At 41.8% G+C, this 19,503-nt stretch overlaps 1 protein-coding gene across 4 annotated transcripts in view; it reads right to left on the bottom strand.

The window, feature by feature from the left end:
- USP33 (ubiquitin specific peptidase 33) overlaps positions 1-19,503 on the bottom strand; it is an 84,089-nt gene that overhangs the window by 27,607 nt on the left and 36,979 nt on the right. For all 4 annotated transcript variants that reach the window (XM_029062854.1, XM_029062856.1, XM_029062855.1 and 1 more), the window contains 6 exons: positions 15,990-16,059; positions 10,507-10,620; positions 6,030-6,108; positions 2,634-3,054; positions 1,861-2,001; positions 1,394-1,506 (listed from right to left, as the gene is read on the bottom strand). In XM_029062854.1, the coding sequence (XP_028918687.1) occupies positions 1,394-1,506; positions 1,861-2,001; positions 2,634-3,054; positions 6,030-6,108; positions 10,507-10,620; positions 15,990-16,059 (938 nt within the window). The remainder of the gene's footprint in view (positions 1-1,393; positions 1,507-1,860; positions 2,002-2,633; positions 3,055-6,029; positions 6,109-10,506; positions 10,621-15,989; positions 16,060-19,503) is intronic.

The following is a 19,503-nucleotide window of genomic DNA, read 5'->3' as shown; positions in this document are numbered from 1 at the left end:
GGGGGAATGAAGGGAGAAATTGAGCTTGTCACTCAGTGATGGAAAAGCTACAATCCCCCTTGAGCAGGGCAGGATTTTCCTTAGATGGAGGTTGGAAAGAAGGCCAAACCTTGCTTAATGTGGTATTTTGAATGAGCACCTGTCCTGGGGCCCAGCCAGAAGAGAAGCAGCATGACCTGGTGGATAGTACACGGGCCTGGGAGTCAGAAGGACCTGGGTTCTAATCCCAGCTCCACCTCTTGTCTGTTGTGTGACCTTGTGCAAGTTACTTCACTTCTCTGGGCTTGAGTTACCTCATCTATAAAATGGGGATTACGACAGTGAGTCCTATGTGGGATAGGGACTGTGTCTACCTTGATTAATCTATATCTACTCCAGAGCTTAGTACCATGTCTGCCACAGAGTAAGCACTTGAATGCCATTTTTTTTTTTAAAAAAAAAAAGAGTTCCCATGGCAACATATTTCTTCCTACCTAAACTAAACCTGGGGCATAAAGAAAGCTAGGATGAAATAATTTGGGGTTTAGTCTAAAACTTTTCAATGCACTTTCCCAAAGCAAAGCTTTTGGGTGCCCAAGTGACTAAACATTTGAGGAGTGATTTCTGATCAGACAATCAAGACTGGCAATGGCCTTAAATCTCCATCACTTTAAGTATCATTCTGTAAACCTCAGTTTGGGTACCTTCCGTTGTATTTTTTCCAATTTGACACTGGCTACTATTCTGTTTGGGAATCTTGTTTGGCCATGATTAACAGGGCTTTCACGGAATCTGCCCCAAGAGTCCTAGTTCAATGTTTTCCAGCAATCCAGAAATTGCTCTCACACTCAATTTCATGAATCAAAATGTTTTCAAACCTAAAAATTGTCCCAGCTCAACTATCACCTGTGTAATAGCCTGTCCCCTAAATGATCCTGGAGAATCTATCCTTAAAGTGCCATAGGGTGCTGGAGAACACTCTTGAGGGTCGACAATTTGCAGGCCTAACAACATGTTGGCTTTTCTATTACACCAAGTTCAAACCAAACTTACTTGTTTTCAAAGCAGGTTTTATGAAGAGCATAACATTCAATATTTTAGTAGGAAATCAAAAAACATGTTCTTTGTGCAGTTCAATGATTTAATAAAGGATGAACTGAGGAAAAATTATTGTGATAAGTGCTTTTATCTAACACAATGTTAAATGAATCATAACATTGCTACAAGGAATAAAAAGAAATTCTACTTTCTCAATCTAAACATAACAGTTGATTACAAAAGAATTTTTAGATGAAAGCCCACAGGAAAGAGAGGGTGATAGAGTGGTCTTACGCTGACCACTGAATGGCATTACCAAAATTTGGAAGACCAATCGGACTTTTCCTTCCAGTTATTTTTTTTCCCCAATACTTACCCTGTCACAGGTCAAACACTGCACTGAGCTAACGATTGTCCCATCAAATACATCTGATATGACACTCCTATATTTCTTGTGCTTCTTTTTCTTTGGAGAGGGTGCAGATGGAGCTAATATATAAAGGCAAAGTAAACAAATCATTCATTGCAGTTCTGTTTTTAAAATTTAATTTACATCTAATTTATGAACAATGCCTCTTATGAAATTGTGTGTACACTTTATTAGGGCTGATAATTCTTAAATCTTCAAATTTTGACAGATATGGGACAAGCTGGAAATGCAAAAATAAGCTAAGTCTTTGCAACTGTCTATTTCATTGGCCACATGAGATATAGGAAAGAGTTTACTTTTTTGAGATAGGAACCTATGGCAATAGTAGCCTGAACTATATTGGTGCATTATTGAAATAATTAATATCTGAAACCTAGAGAGAAAAAGGAGCAGATAAAGGGGCATAACTTTACCTTTTTTATGTGCAGGTGCCAATCCTGACCACAAGGAGCCCGATTTGGGAGGGCTAGTTGACAATCGGAGATTGATGCCTTCATTTGACGGAGGGGTTTGTGGGGTTGATGGCTCATTCAAATGGGCATCAGCGATATATTCTACAATAGAAAATATTTGGGTGTTAAAGTTTAGTACACAGCAATACAAATCTCTGATTCAAGCTGCTTTTCCACTTCACGAAGAATAACTTTTTATTAATTTTATCATTCAAAGTATCCATCTCCATACTAGCTGTATTCAAAATCCAAATATTCCACAGTTCATATACCCGTGTTGAAAGTTTTAAATATCTGGTTTTATCAGAGAAGCAGCACGGCCTAATGGAAAGACCACAGGCCTGGGAATCAGAAGGTCACGGTTTCTAATCCCAGCTCTGCCACTTGCCTGCAGTGTGACCTTAGGTAAGTCACTTCACTTCTCTGTGCCTCAGGGATCTCATCTGTAAAACGAGGATGCAAGACCTGTTCTTCCTCCTATTTATACCGGTAAGCCCTATGACGGATAGGGACTGTGTCTGACCTGATTACCTTGTACCTACCCCAGAGCTTAGCACATAGTAAGCATTTTCTGTACCACAATCATTACCAAATACCATTATAAATTTTGAAATCTCTGATTTTAAGGAAAATAACCAATTACATATCTTATGAATAGTACAATGTTGTCTGTTAAGAATATTAAGACAGACCTGTCATAACTGTACAAGCAAATTTAATTTCCAATATTTTACCTGAAAATCTACTGTGTATTTGCACCTTGACAGTCTCCTGGTTATTTGAAAATTCAGCTGGGTCTGCCATAGTGTCTATATCTTTCTCCATATCCTCCTCAGAATTGATTTGGTTGAGCTTATTGCATATCTTTTCTTTCTGCCAGTCTTTGGAAAGTACTGGGTTATTTTCCTCATCCTGTATTAACATCGTGGTTTCAGCATGGTCTTCAGTAAAGCCTCTAGAACCGCTTTCATTTTCCGCTTTGTCACTGCTACTACATGATTCGCAGGACTGGAAATCTGCATCTGACTGGCTCTTGTCTTCCTCCATGCTCTCTTCTGGTGTGACAGCTGGAACATTTTCCTCCAACTCCATGACCTGTTCTTTCAGTTCTTCATGAAGCAGATCCATTAGACAGCGCAAAAATTCTTGGGCATCCTGGAGGCACAGTGCAACGATACTCCATTCAGAACACACATTTAAGTAGTGAATTTATCTCATACTAATGTTCACAGATGAATAATAGTTGAGTGCCTACCCCCGTACCTGGAGTTATTGTTGGAATGAGATCCAACCTTATAACTCTCTTCTTGGAATTAGCTCAGGAGTCCATAGGAAAAAAGAAATAGGTGGTTTGGTCTTCAACATCTCATTTTTCACCATTTTAATCATTTAGTCATTTTTGACCAGTAAGTATGATTGGTAGATTATCATCTCTATTTGTTATTGGACCTTTAATAAGTGTGTATCTATAGATCTGAGCAGCTTTTTCTGTTCTTTCTGGGTCTCTAAATTACATAGGAACAGCGAGTACCGTGGTATGTTTTTTTCTTCCCATATCTATATACTGTCCTGCTACCCATGCAGGAGAACTGAGGGCTTGTTAACCACAGTGAGAGAAGAAAGCTTTCTGTTTTACCCTAAAATGGGTTTCCTTTTAACAGAGAAGAGGATGTGGAGCAGGGCTGTGAGTATAAAATGGTTCAGAACATCCTATTCTAGAATTTCTTTCTAAGAGGCACACATTGCATGCTGGTGCTAAAGGAGACAGATGCTTCAAATGTGGCAACAATTTAAAGATATGTCAGAAGAGCAAACTTAGAGAATAGTGAAGTGGAGTGGTTGAGAAGGCTATGCAGGAAGGTAGAGGAATGAGGTGGCTAGATAAGGCCTGACAAATTTGAAGTGAAATCCCTGGGGAGATCTTAGAAGTGGAACGAGGTGGTCAGAGTCCTGAAAATGAGATGGCTGGCAACCCCTTTAAAGCTGACCGAAGGAGAGAAAAGTTGGAAGTGAAGAAGCGGTGGGAGGCAAAAGGATAAGTGATGTAAAGGAGAAATGAGCAGGTTCTGGAGAGAGGATGTGGAGCAGAGCTATAGGTGGGTTCACAAAAAGACAAGGGCAGTTCTGAAAGATATGGTTAGGAGAAAGCATCGCTTTTGGCAACCAAAGCCAAGGGGTATAAAGGAATAAAATTAGCTCACTGTTGTACTAAAACTGGCGGTTGAACTAAAACTGGCAGTTGAACTAAAACTGGCAGTTGTACTACTTAAAGGGGAAAGATAAAGAAAAAGTTTCTAAGGAAACTGTCTTGGCAATGTTAATTTTAATTAATAACAAACATCCCGGAGGCAACATACGGCCTAAGGAGAGTGGCTAGGCAACCCACAGTCCATTTTAAATTGTTTTGGCAGGCAATTGAAGGTGATTTTTAAACTTCTTGTCCGGAGCCCATGTGTCATTGATTTCACAAGCCATTAGCCATTATGCGTGTGAGATTGAGACACGGGGGAAGACACACACACACACACACACACACACACACACTCCCCCTCCCCCCACCCCCATGGCTTTTGGGTCTATCTTTTCCCCCCATGTATACATGGGAACAAATAATGCCAAAAGCTCTAGGTTCACATATTTTGAAGTTAAAAAGCTCCAAGTTGCAGTTCTATCACTGCCAATAGCTCTACAGTACAAGACCATTCATTCATTCATCTGTATTTATCAAGTGCTTTCTGTGTGCAAAGCACTGTACTAAGCGCTTAGGAGAGTACTACACAACAATCAACCATCACATTCCCTGCCCACAGTGAGCTTACAGTTACAGTCTGGGTGGGTGGGGGGTCAGGGAGAGGCAGTCATCAATACAAATAAATAAAATAAAAATACAGATATGTACATAAGTACTGTGAGGTTGGGAGTGGGGAAGAGCAAAAGAGGTTAGCACTAGAGGAGCAAAACTTTCTTCTCTTCCAATACTCACTCACTAGTAAGGGGAAGAAATTTGCTCCAACACTATTTTTACAGTTTGACACCCCTGAAGGATACATGGCAGTGACCTAGAGTTCACTGATAAAGAAAAATATAGGGTGGAATTATTCATTCCCCTTCACCCCGGAGCCTAACAAAGCACCTGGCTCTCGGCTCCCTACGATGCAGCCAAGCAAACGCTCGGGTGGAGTCGGGCCGAGCGTAAGAGTCGCTGCTGCGCCTTCTCGGCCCTCTTTATCTCCAGTGCCAAACGCAACATCCAGAATTTGCAGCTTCGCCTCCTCGTGGGCTCTCAGCCCCTTTCACTACGGCCTTCTCTCGCCGCTCCCTCAGGCAGGTGCAAGCTCCCCTCCGCATCACTGAGAAGACACCATCCCATCCTGCCCTCTCCACCAAACTGGCAGCGTGAGGCCTCACAGAACTTCAGAAAAGCCAGTGGCTGCAGTAACCATTGCTGCGAATCCTGAATCACAAAAAGAAATTCTGCCCCTCTAGCCAGCTCCCTAGGGACAGGACAATTTTTCTATTGTGTGCATTCTTTATTTGTCCTTGACCCTTTTGCTGTTTCAGTGTTTTAGTGTTTCTTTCCTCCCAAAGTGTCTGTCTGCAGTCCTCTGCCCACCCCATCATCTATCTTAACAGTTGGTGGGCCTCTTGAGGGACAGAGCTTGTGTCTAATTCCCACCTGTATACTCTTTCCCAGCACTTAGTACAGGGCTCTGCACATGGTGAGCACTTAATAAATATAATTACTACTACCTAATTCTGCAGAACTCTCATCAGAACAAGGCTAAAAGAGTCGAGAAAAATTCTGTGTGTCTGTCACTAGGTCCCTGCCTAGCAATAGCTCTCCAATGTTTTGGGCACATACTATCCCTGTCTGACAAAATTTGTGCCAGGAGAAAAATAGGAAGCAGAGTGGAATTTTATGGTTGCCAGTGTAACTGATTCCGTTTCGGTAACTCCTGGGCACAGTGCTAGAAGAATTAGGGTCACAATAGAATTGGTTTAGTCAAAGCAAAGACGACTTCAGAAATTCATTGTTAAACACTCCTTGGAAAGTGAAAGATTTAAGGAGATGAGCATAATGAAAAACAATACTGCTCTAATATAATATAAAAGCAGTAACAAAGGCTTACCTGCTGGGAATAGCCCCGAAATGCTGGATTTACGGTTTTAATTCCCTGAAACAAATTAGTAGGAACAACAGATCCTGGCCTAGGGGAAAAAATATTTTTAAAAAATGAATTTAAGTTGCACTTTTTATTTTCACAGTCCATGTTATTGAGCATTGAAAGCACTAAAGAGAAACATGTGGTGCATCTCTGAAATCTATATGCAGAGCTGAAATCTATTACAGATTCTGCCTCAATCTGCCTTACTTGGGCTCAGAGATTCCTATCCATGGACCCAAACTCTACTGAGAATAAAGAATTTCTCCCATTTTATTTTTTAAATGGGCACAATGTCCTAATGTGAAAATCTTTCTCTAAAATTCAAACAATGGTTCTGAATATTAATGAAGACTTCAAAATGGCATTAGAAAACTTCCATCATATCAATCTCACAAACACTGCTTATTAGGGTCCCATCTCCTCCAAGAGGCTTTCCTTGATCAAGTCCTCTTTTCCCTGGCTCCCCTTTGGGCATTTGATATTTGCCCCACCCTCAACACCACAGCACTTAGGTACATAGCTATAATTATATATTATAAATTATTTATATCAATGTCTGTCTCCCCCTCTAGACTGTAAGAATGTGTCTGCAAACACCATTATATTGCCCCCTCCCAAGTTGTTAGTATAGTGCTCTGCACCGAGTGAATGGTCAATAAATACCACTGATGATGACTGACAATTTGGATATGCCATGGATAAGACCATGTGCCTCAGACATGCCTTCTTTCCCAGGAACTCCATATCCAAGCTGGATGGGACTATTTTGAACTGTCACACTCTCAGACACCAGGCTACCTTCAGGATAGCTCCAGAGTCATTAAGGACCAGAGCATTATCCTCCCTTCCCCTGCATCCCCAGGCATAGGGTTGGAGGCTGGTTAAAAATAGTCCCTTCCAGTTTAGTGGACAGAGACAATAGATGAGCCTGGATTGGTTTCTTACTCCTGGGGGAATTTCCTACCTCAAGGTCACATACCGACACAGAAGTAAACTATATCCATAAAATAATCAATAAGTCAATTGTATTTATTGAGCACTTTGTGCAGAGCACTATGCTAGGCGCTTGGGAGAGAACAATATAACAACAGAACAGACACATTCTCAGCCCACAAGAGGGTAATGCTTTTACTTTGCACCTACGCTCTGTGGGGACGACTGTGTTTCCCGAAACACCCATGAACAAAAGCCTATTGAACAAAACAAATATGCAGATGCTCAACCAGCCTCGCCAAACGGCTTCTAGCCACTACGCCTGTGGAAAGAATTCTGTGCTATTCCAAGAGTGGTTATGAAGTGAAGAAAATCTCCTTGGCTGAGATTTTCAAAGGTACAGCTGTGTCCTGGAAATAATGGCAAGCTCAGTCCTATAGGGGGAACATAACGGAGATCAAGTCAAGTATGCCCAGGACTGTAAAAATGCTTGAGTCGAGGTCGCTGGGCAGCAGTGAAAGCCCGTCAAAGGCAACTCCTGCTCCTTTCCCTCCCCTTCTGCGTCATCCAACCCTACATGTTTAGGGGCATGAATGGCAATCCTTCTCATACCCCAAATAGAACTGGAAAACCATTCCAACACAGAATATTGCCACTCCCAATGGCAAGAAAAGCATTTATGTTATATTTTTGATTTCTAACATCTTTGAAAGTGTCGAGCAATTTTACTAACATTTGAGCATCTGAAATTTTCTTTTGCTCAGAGCACTGGAGAAATAAAATCTTTCAAAGAATGTTTCTGAGCCATTTGAGTAATGCTAAAAACAATGTAAACTTTAGCAACTGACTGTGCCCTAAATCTGAACCAAATCCAGATAAGCAGTAACTCATGCTAGGATTACATGTCTAAGGATTTATATAAAGGTCAATAGCATGGCCCATTTTTTTTTAGCTCGAAAGGACTACGGAGATTTTTTGTTTTAAGAGTATGTATGAAGGCCAATTTCTCAGAACTACTTCTAAATACAGCTCTAATACTAAGTCAGCAAAATATAGTTAAAAATGTATATATAAAATATTAAATGGCATCCAAAGTTAACTAAAGTTCTATCTAGGGCAGTGCTAAGTGCTTAGAACAGTGCTCTGCACGTGGTAAGTGCTTAATACAATTGAATGAATATAGGATGAAGAGAAATCAGGCTGAATAGAATGTACAATGTGGCAAATATTCATTGTGTGATCCAGATTGCTTTTTGATTTTATCTTTACACATAATGAAAGAGGAGAGGGGAGAAAGAATGAGGAGGTGGATGTACTAAGGAGATTGTTAAGTGGGACTCTCAACAAAATAAAGTGTTCTTTTAGGGAGAACTCTGTGTTATATCTATCCCTAGATGTTCTCTCCAATCTTACTTCCTGGATTGTACAGGAGGACAGCACTCAGTTCACTCAACCAATAGCTTGAATTTAGAATCCCATTCAGTGGGACACTTGAAAGTTTTGACTTTCTTCCTCAGTTTGAGCTGACAAGAGAGATAAGCTTTCAACCACCAATATGATAACCTAAAGGTCATGAAAAAATTCAGCTTGATCTAGGGAAAAGACAGTATTGAAGAGGAAAAATTGATTATGTTATCCACTGTAATCACTACTAAGGACACAATTCTAATACCCCCACACTGCTTCCTAACTTGAGGAACATCCACAACCACGGATATCATATGAATCTAGGTCTGACATTAAAAGGTTTTGGAAAAAATTTCTCTCATGGCATAATGAGACCACATTTAACTGTAGTAAAATTGCTCATATCCAGAAAGCAAAGTTATCTAGGCTTTGCAGGAGGTATGCCCTTGTCTGGTGGAGCTGACTTAGCATTGACCTGTGATCACTATATAAAGTAATGGGATTCATAATGGAATTTACTGAGCTCTTATTGTAAGTAATGCACTATTCTAAGTCCTTGGGAAAGTACAACAGAAGCCAAACATACACTCCCTTCCAAAAAGGAACATACAATCTAATGGAAGGAAATATACTCTAAGGGCAAATATGATTTAATTAGTCCATCAGGGTAACATGGAAAGGATCAACTGTATTGACTGAGTGCTTGGGAGAGTATAGTAGAGTTACTATATATAATACCTGCCCTTAAGTAGCTTATGTCCTAGCAGAAAACAAAAGACAGTGTAGAGTACTAACACTCCACTCTGGAGTTCAGTAAAGACATGAAATGGACACTACTGAATACACAATTACTTCACTTTGAAATGAAGTGCACAAGTTATTGAATCCCTTACATGCTCCTTTCTAGTCCTCCTAAATTGGAATGCTAGCTTCTAATTTATAGGTGGTATATATACAATAAATCCAACCAACTGTATTTTGATAGAAGTGAGAGCACGTCTACTCACAATAACCTTGGTTCTGAGCTTTCTGAATGACTAACATTTTTCACATAAAGAGGAAGAGTCTTTGTCAACTAAAACAGGAATATTAAAGCATCATATTTATTCTTTCAAAACTGTAACTTCTAATTACAGATAACTCATAATACCTGTCCTTTAGAGTTCTTTCAAGATAGCACTACAGAACTCTCACTCTTAGATAGCGCTAAAAACATTACTCTTGCTTAGAGTATTAATGTATTTATTTATTCAGATTAATGTCTGCTCCCCCTCTAGAATGTAAACTCGTTGTGGGTGGGGAATGTGTTTATTGTTATACCGTACTCTCCCAAGTGCTCAGTACAGTGCTCTGCACAGAGTAAGTGCTCAATAAAAACAACTGAACGAACAGTCCCCTGTTCTATCAATAAATCATATTTCTTTTAATCGTATTTATTGAGTGCTTACTGTGTGCAGAGCACTATACTAAGTGCTTGGGAGAGTACAATATAACCAAGTTGGTAGTCATGATCCCTGCCTACACAAGCTTACATTATCCAGGGGACCTCAAAGAATTCTGACTGACTTGAAGAGTTACTTCAAGTCGATCAATGGGCCTCCATTTCAATTTAGCATTAGGTAATGGCAGATATATTTGGCATAGATCAGAACAGGTCTCTAGTGTGTTACGCACCAATGCTTTTGCTAAAAAGTGACAGATGACACTGCAAATTATTTACTACACACACACAAATGAAACTTCAAAATCTATCATTGGTGACTGTTTACATTATTGCTTCATCATGTAACTACACTGCATTTCACCATCACTCTTTTACTATATTTGCCTTGCTTAGCATCCTGGAAACACTTTAATGCTCTTCACATTTCCTTTGGGAAACAACTTCATTTAGTGATTTCGTTTGATGTGACCTTCAGGGAACTAATCAATACCAGTAAATGCAACAAATCAGCCGTTTCTGAATTTAAAGGGGCAAGCTACCTTTTGGACTAAGCCCTCACATCCCTCCTCTCCTCAACCCCAAAATAGATAAGTGTACATGCTTGATCCAAACGATGCACTCAATTAAGCAAACTCTGCATAAACATGAAGTACATACCTGCTCTTATGCCAAAGTTCCGTCATGAGTTTCAGATAACTTTTGCAAATTGCTGGCTTCTTATCTGTTCGGACTAAACCTCCACAGTCAAGGAAAAACTGTGTCAGAGGCGGGCTAATTTGAGGGAATAAAATAAATTTGGTTTGAAAAGTAATGGAATGTAATAACTGAAAAAGACTGATCAGCACACTGTGTAGGATGTGAAAGTTCAGAATACAACTAATGATACAAATTATTCCACAATTCATTAATTTAAATCACTGAAAGGTATCCCCAGGGTCCTAACCCACTTCAGGTTTTTCTTTTTAGTATACTGGTGTTTTTTTAAAGTCTCCAAAGGAGTCCTCCTAAAAATGCATGCTTCTATTCACTGCCACTAGTTACGCACCCCAAAACAACAAGCCCATCCTGCTTCAAGAGCTGATTTCACCTTCTCTAGCAAGTACAAGACATGCACCCTCTCTGCTCACTAAGGTTAGAAACATTAAGTGACTTTTAATAAGGTGATCCACCTAGCTGATAGGAGTTCCCAATCAGGTAACAAATGAAACAAAATCTAGAATCCTAACCACCGATCCCTTAACTTATTTCCCTATAGGATAACTTTCCACATCCCTGAAAATCCCTGCAATTCCCTAAAAGCAGCTATCCTGGAGTTTGCCACCTCCTAAAACCTTTCAGGGCAGTTAGTTCACCAGCTGTTTATTGCTGCTCTGGTGACTTTCAGCTTTTCCCACCAGTTCTCTAGGGCCTTCCCTCAGGATCCCCATAGGGAGGACAAATTCTCCATGCATCCATTTTCTCTCCCCATTGCTCACTTCCCAAAAGGCTCTTCTTCCCTTTTAAAGCAAGGCTATTCTCCTATCTGCTTACCCTCCCATTTTCGTTTTCCTTAATCCTCTCTCCTTCAGCAGTCCCATGATCTACGAGGAATCAATGCCTGGCACTTTTATGCAGATTAACTTTCCCTTAGGAATAAGGTTACTCAGGATTAAGTGGCTTCCTTGGTTAGTGAGGTTTCCCTTTGAGAGGGATTAGCCGAGTAAACAAGTAGCTTCCTGACTACTGTGTTTGTGGGACTAATTTAAGATTAATATTCTAATAAATTGATGGCTTTTTTCCCCAGAAACCTCTAAGTTGCTCTCTTCCTCAGTCACCTCAGCTAAGGGGCAGGAGAGAGAAAGGGAGCACATATAATAATAATAATTAGTGTTTGTTAAGCGTTTACTATGTGCCAAGCACTGTACCCAGCATTTCGAACAGTACTTGGCACAGAGTAAGCACTTAACAAATACCATTATTATTATTATTACTAAGCACTGGGGTAGATGCAAGAGCATCAAGTCCCACATGGGGCTCAAAGTCTAAGTAGGAGGGAGAAGAGGTACTGAATCCCCATTTTGCTGATGAGGGAACTGCGGCACAGAGAAGCGACTTCCCTAAAATCACATAGCAGGTAAGTGGCAGAATTTCAGCATTATAACCCAGGTCTTCTAACTTCCAAGCCCATGATCTTCCCACTAGGCCACACTGCTTCTCTTCACATAAGACTATATAAAGGAATGGGAAATGAGAGGCAGGCCTTCTGAGGGCCCATTAGCTCTCTTTTCCTAGCAGCCTTAGAAGACCAATGATCTTCTACTTTCCAGTTCTACACATCACAGAAAGCAAAAGAAGCATTAACCGGACATGCCCAGCACAATTAACACTGAAAGAACTAGAAGTATGTCCAAAAGCAAATGTGAAAAGCGAGATGGGCATTGTTGAAGCTGTGATCTCATAAATTCAAGGCAGTGAGGCTTAGTGGAAAGGACTAGGAGTTAGGAGACCCAGTTTGGGCAAGGTTAACATGTGCCTGATTCTTAAAATAAACCCAAAACTATCAGGAATAGTTAGTTTTGCCAATTAGGTTGCTGAGCCCCAGTGAAAAGGGAAGTACAAGGCATCTTAAAAACCATAGAGACTGACCTCTCCAGTTCTAAACACAGGGGAAGAATCCCACTCTCCTTTGTGGCTATAAAAGGAGGCAGCAGTGCCTAGTGGTTTGAAACCACGACTGAGTCGAGACCTGGTTCGACAGCTGTGGGGCTGAGGGTGGGGTGACAATAAAGTGCTTCAAAATTACAAAATTACAAATTCAAGTGCATAGGCCACATCAAGGGAGAGAGAGAGTAGGAGAAATGAAGTCTTAGTTTGGGGAAGGCCAAACTATTTCGGCAGTGAAATAGAAGCAATGGAGGTGAAGAGAATAAGTTGGTGTTGAAGGAGCGGAGTGTGCAGACTGAAATGTAGGAGACCAGCAAGGTGAAGTAGGAAGGGAGGAACTGACTGAGTGCCTTAAAACCCATGATAAGGAATATCTGTGTGATGCAGTTCAGTGACTTGTCCAAGGTCCAATATCACACAAGTGGTAAAGCTGGGATAAGAACCCAGATCCTCTGACTCCCAGGCCTGTGCTCTTTCTCTTAGGCCACACTGCTTCAGAAGAGGGATTATCTTCAACCTTCTATCTACTCCAGTGCTTAGAAAGGCACAGCTGGCTTATCTGAAACTTCAGAATAATATTACTTTTGATACCTGGTAAGTGCGTGCTATGTGCCAAGCAGTGAGGTAGATACAACATAATGAAGTCTGACACAGTCCCTTGTCCCATATAGGGTTCACAGTCTGGGGTGGGGAGGGACAAGTTAGTAAATTCCAATTTTATAGATGAGGAAACTGAGGCCCAGATAAATTAAGTGATTTGCCCAGGGTCACAGAGCAGGCAAGCGGTAGATTAGAATCCAGGTCCCCTTACTCTCAGGTCTGTACTCTTTCCACCAGGCCACGCTGCTTCTCAGAAAGCATCATAAAGTTTCCGAGGCCTAGAACCGGGGCAAGGGCTGGAAGCAGCACTTTCCTGTTTGGAATGTCCTGGGGTTTTTTCTATAGTATTTGTTATTATTATAATAATAATAATAGAAGAAGAAGTGATTTGTCCAAGATCACAGAGACATGGTAAAGTCACTTGTTAAGCGCTTACTATGTGCCAGGCCCTGTTCTAAGTGCTGTGGTAGATACAAGTTAATCAGGTTGGACACAGTCCATGTCTTAATCTCCATTTTCCAAATAAGGTAACTGAGGCACAGAGAAGTTAAGTGACTTGATCAAGGTCATATGTCAGACATGTAGTGGAACCTGAAATAGAATCTTATGATTCCCAGGTCCTTGCTCTTTCCACTAGGCCATGTTGCTTCTCACTGGGTTCTCCTGCCTCACTTCTTCAGGGGCTCCTCTCCTTGAGAATAGGACTTCGGATGCCTCCATCCCTGAGAACTGAGCTGAGCTATGCATTGGACTCCCAATCGCACAGTCACCCAGTCTATTCAGTCAATTTCAATGGAAACAATCTGTTTCTTGGAGCTCTGGTGTTCCAAAATCGGTCACTGACTCAGTTAGGGATTTCTTCCTTTCTTACCCCTTAATTGTTCTGTCCAACGACCCTTCTTTCTCAGCACCCTTCCTCTTTATTTTCCCCCATCTTTCCCCTTCTGCTTTGGCAGGCCTCTTCCACTCCCCTTTCACCTCCAAATGGCATCACAGTTAATAAATGGAAATGCATCGCAGTTAATAAATGAAAAAAAAAAACCCAAAACAAACCTCAATGCATAGGACACTTTTCAAAACCATGGTTAATTTCAATTCCTGCCACTCTATCCCCAGGTCTGTTTTCTTTTTGAAGAAAGGTTATCAAGAGATTTCCATGTACCCCTTAAGGGCACTTCAAACCACTGGAGAGGGTAGAGTTATTATAGCAAACAAAAGAGACAAAGGAAATTCAGTACTCAGCAGCAGGCACAGGTGCTAGAGCCCTAGGCTATTTAAGCAAGGCGGTCTGCACCTGCTGCTCTTTGCTTCCCCAGAAGGACAGTTGTGGTGAACACTCCAGATTGTGTCTGAAACCAAGAGATTTTGGGGCATAGCATTCTTAAAATAACTAAAGACTATAAGTCTTATTATAGGCTCAGGGCCGACCCTACTGTTCCTTCTGAATTTCATCTACCTCATAAGAGGGTGCCGCCTTTTAAGGGCATGTGCAGACTTGGTGGGGGGAGCAAGGCGGAGGGCGTGTGGCCCACACAGGCTGGGCTGGGAGACAAACACAGGAAGAGGATGGGATGGGACTGGGCAGAGGGCCAATTCAAGGCTAAGGTTGGGTGGGGCGCCAAATACCCATTTCTGGATGCGGCCGGGAACTGGAAACTCCCTCTCCCAGACAAGCCGGGAGCAGAGCGATAGTTCCCAAGCCAAAGTCCCTATTCCCAGCTGGGGTAGGAGTTCTTTCTCTGGAGATGGATTCTAATTTCCTGATGATCCCCATCCTATTCCATGGTGCAGTGGCAAGAGCTCGGGCCTAAGAGTCAGAAGGTCTTGGGTTCTAATGCCGACTCCATCACTTGCCTGCTCTGTGACCTTGGGCAAGTCACTTCACTTCTCTGTGCCTCACTTACCTCATCTGTAAAATGGGGATTGAGACTGTGATCCCCACATGGGACAGGGACTGTATCAACCCAATTTGCTTGTATCCACCCCAGTGTTTAGTACAGTGCCTGGCAAGTAGTAAGCGCTTTACAAACACCATCATTTTTAATATTACTATTCCAAATGGCAAGAACCACCAGTTCTGGCTGCCCATCCTGTCCAAACTAATGGCTCTGCCCCTATGGATTTGGACTGAGGCTGAAGGGGGCCATTTACCCCTTGGAGTTGGGGCCCCTATTCCTCATACAGTACCACGTTGCCCCAAAGACTTAATAAATATAACCGATGATTAGAGTGGGCTCCAGAGATAATGGGACTGACTGACCTTAATCTCTATGAAGCAGACATTTAATCTCCGCCCATCCCCAGAACTACATAATGCCCTTATATCTACAATTCTCTCTCTCACACACACACACGCACACCTCCATCGACATCTCTGACTTATTTGTCAATGAAGTACAACCCAAAATCCAGATCTAGCCCCTTTCCTCTGCTGTCTCCCAACTCTTTTGACCTGGCCACCTTTTTCTCTTTCAGCATGGGCTCAATTCTCTACAACCCTGAGACCTCACAGGATTCGCCTCCCTTTCAATGAGAAAGAGGATTTTTGCAGTTTTAATGAAGCATATCCTATGGGTGGAAAAAACACTGCACTGAGAATCACGGAAACCGGGCACTAGTCTGGGCTAGACCACAAAGTGAATAATCTTAACCAAGTCATTTCTTGCTTTGGCCCTTCCCAGTTCCCTACTATAAACCACAAATAGTATCTATCCACCCTAGGTCGATGCTGTGTCACTAGGGTAAATTTTGAGTGTGCCATAAAAATTCATATTACTATAAATTATTGCTAATAATAGAAGTAGTCTTCCTGTCTATACTAGGGTCTTTTCTGGTGGTGAGATATGTGGCAACCTCTCCACATTTCCTCAATTACAATTTCCAATCATTGTACTCACCAATTGGAAAGAGCTTGCAAAGCTGCATTCATGTAGCATGTGTTGCCAATGTTTTTCAAACCCGTGAGGCCTGTGGAAAAACAGCAGCAGATTTAACAAAGGCTGAAACCACATCTTCCGATTTACAAAAGGTAGCGTGGCTCAGTGGAAAGAGCACGGGCTTTGGAGTCAGAGGTCATGGGTTCGAATCCTGGCTCTGCCCCTTGTCAGCTGTGTGACTTTGGGCAAGTCACTTAACTTCTCAGTGCCTCAGTTACCTCATCTGTAAAATGGGGATTAAGACTGTGAGCCCCACGTGGGACAACCTGATTCCCCTGTGTCTACCCCAGCGCTTAGAACAGTGCACGGCACATAGTAAGCACTTAATAAATACCAACATTATTATTATTATTATTGAATAATCTTGCAACATAAGAATGTCCCTTGTCAGCAGGGCCATACTTCACTCATCATTGCGAACTGGTGTTGATCCAACTTTGCCCAAAATTATTTATAGTTTAAGGCAGTTGGATCAATTTTAAGTGGCGGGAGATTTCATAAGGAAACCGGTTATTTGCGAAAATTACTTCCACAATCAAGTAAATACGGACTAAATTTGTGGGAGAGTGAAGGTTCCAAATATGATTTTTTATTCAATTTTACAAGATAAGCAATATCAGTCTCATAATGGAAGGAAACAGTTTTTTCAAAAGTACAATTCTTAAAGAAAATCCACTTGCTGAAAATTTTTTTAAATGTAAATTTTCTATCTGAACCCAAAGTTATCCACCAGTCACTGCTTTTCCCAGAAGAGACAAAGGCCTAGCAGTCCAGCAGGTATCTCAAATACAAAAGAGGTTGGGCTCTCAGGGGATGGAGGGCAGAAGACATCAGAAAGGAGGAAGGAGAACAACTACCTAGTAAGGATGCTAATAGGCTGATTTTTGTGAGGCCAAGATGGGAAGCGTGGGCCCACTAGGAATTTTTCAGGGTCTGGCATTAAGAGCATTTATTCAATCCCCAATGGATGCCATGCACTGAACTTAGCATTTGGAAAACACACAACAAAGGGTCATATTTCCTGCCCACTCTAAAAAGGGAGACAAATATAAAAATATTCCTAAACTAATCAAAATACATAATTGAATAAAACATTTTAATAAGTTCATATGTGCTACAGATAGCTGCTGGGTTTATAAGACTTCATTCATTCATATTTATTGAGCGCTTACTGTGTACAGAGCACTGTCCTAAGCAACTGGAAGTACAATTCGGCAACAGATAGAGACAATCCCTACCCAACTACAGGCTCACAGTCTAGAAGGGGGGAGACACACAACAACACAAAATAAGTACACAGGCATCAACAGCATGAGAATAAATAGAATTATAGATATATACAGAATTAGGATACTGGAACCGGGCTGGCTTCTTGAAGGAGGGGGAATTTCAAAAGGGATTTGAATATGGGGAGGTCTGCTGGATAGGGGAAGAAGGAGGTCAGCAGGAACAGTGTGAGTGAAAGAATGCAGGGGGAAGAGCTGAGAGTGAGATACCGATAGAAGGTTACTGTAGGAGAAATGAAGAGAGTGACTGAAATGGGTGAGTGGGTGAAAACAGCAGATTGTTATGGCATGGTTAGTGAGGGATTTTGCATGATTCAGTGGGATGTTAGTAAACCTCAGATAGGAAAGGAGTACTTCTTCAGTTGTTTTCCAGAGGACACTGTGGCCAACTGACTAAGACCTCAATGATTTGAGAAGCAGCATGGTCTAGAGGATAAAGCATGCGTCCAGAAGCCAAAAGAACCAGGGTTCTAATCCTGATTAGCTGTATCCATCCTGATTAGCTTGTACCTATCCCAATGTTTAGGAGACTGCCTGGCATATAGTAAGCTCTCAAAAAAAAGTAGATGTGTCTCACTCAACAATGCCATATACGCCAGATGAGGGACCAGTAACATCTACTACTGTGGACAATGGTGTTTCATGAACAGAGATTGACCCCTCACCCCAATCGACCATCTCCCAACATGATGTTGATCACAGGGGGTTTGAAAAAGGAGGCAGCATGGCCCAATGGATAAAGCATGGACCTGGGAGTCAGAAGGACCTGGGTTCGAATCTCAGCTCTGCCCCTTGTCTGCTTTATGACCTTGGACAAGTCACTTCATTTCTCTGTGCCTCAGTTACCTCACCTGTAAAGTGGGGAATAAGACTGTGAGACCTTATGGGACACAGACTGTGTCCAACCTGATTAGCTTGTATCTACCCAGTGATCAGTATAGTGCCTGGCAAGTAGTAAACGTGTAACAAAAACCATTTAGAAAATAAAAAAGTGTGAATGGTTACGTAGAACATATCCTCAGTACTACAAAACAACAAAATAATAATAATAAAGGTATTTGTCAAGTGCTTTCTATGGGCAAATCAGATGGACACAGTCCCTGTCTCACATGGAGCTCACAGTCTTAATCTCCATTTTACAGATGAGGAATCTGAGGCACAGAGAAGTTAAGTGACTTGCCCAAGGTCACAAAGAAGACAAGTGGCAGAGCCGGGACTAGAATCCAAGTCCTCTGACTCTCAAGTCCATGCTCTTGTAACTAGGCCAAACTCAAATGTGCATCTTGAAGGGTGGGGGTTGCCAGAACCCTAAACAAAAATCTTATATACATAAATGGCTCAGAATATCTGTGTGGACAGCAGCTGCTAGGCTTGCCAGCAACCTGTGACTGAATTACCTATGAAAACAGTCTCACCTTGAATAGGCAAGGAAACTAGAAAAATGCCCATCTCACCCAGACCCGTGGACTGCAATGTGACTCTAAGGAAAATCATCATATCATCATCCAGAAAGACGAACCCCATTTGACGCATGGGAATTTGGTCAAATATGGAATCAATTCTCGCAACTTCCTAAAGAAGGTCAGCTCAGGGACAGGGCCTGGGCTCTCCTTCTGAATAGGAATTCCCTCTTCAGAGGGGGACTATCAAGGGTTGGATTCATGACAGGGCAACTGCTAATCTCAGGCCTCCTCACTGATCTCCCTCTCTCCTGTCTCTCCCCTCTCCAATCCATACTTCACACTGCTGCCTAGATCATTTTTCTAAAGAAAACTGTTGAGTCACTCCTCGAAATCCTCAAATAGTTTCCCATTCATCTCCACATCATACATTTTAAGGCCCTCAATGATCTCTTCAATTCCTACTTCACTAATCTCCTAATATAATCCAGTTGGCACACTTTGCCCCTTTAATGCCAACCTACTCACTGTACCTCAAATTGTCTGTCTCACTGCCGACCCCTTGCCCACATCCTCCCTCTCCCTTCACAGCCAACAAATCATCACTTCCCACCTTCAAAGCCCTAGTAAACCCACATGTCCTCCAAGAGGCCTCGATTAACCTCTAAGCCCTAGTAAACTCGTATGTCCTTCAAGAGGCCTTGACTAACCTCTCATTTCCCCACTCCATTCACCTAATGCTCTTGGGTTCATATTTCTTAAGCACTTTCATACTCAACCCAGTCCCAA

The sequence above is a fragment of the Ornithorhynchus anatinus genome, chromosome 4 (assembly GCF_004115215.2).
Source record: "Ornithorhynchus anatinus isolate Pmale09 chromosome 4, mOrnAna1.pri.v4, whole genome shotgun sequence".
NCBI classification, from domain to species: domain Eukaryota; kingdom Metazoa; phylum Chordata; class Mammalia; order Monotremata; family Ornithorhynchidae; genus Ornithorhynchus; species Ornithorhynchus anatinus.
This window is presented reverse-complemented; position numbering and strand designations above follow the sequence as displayed.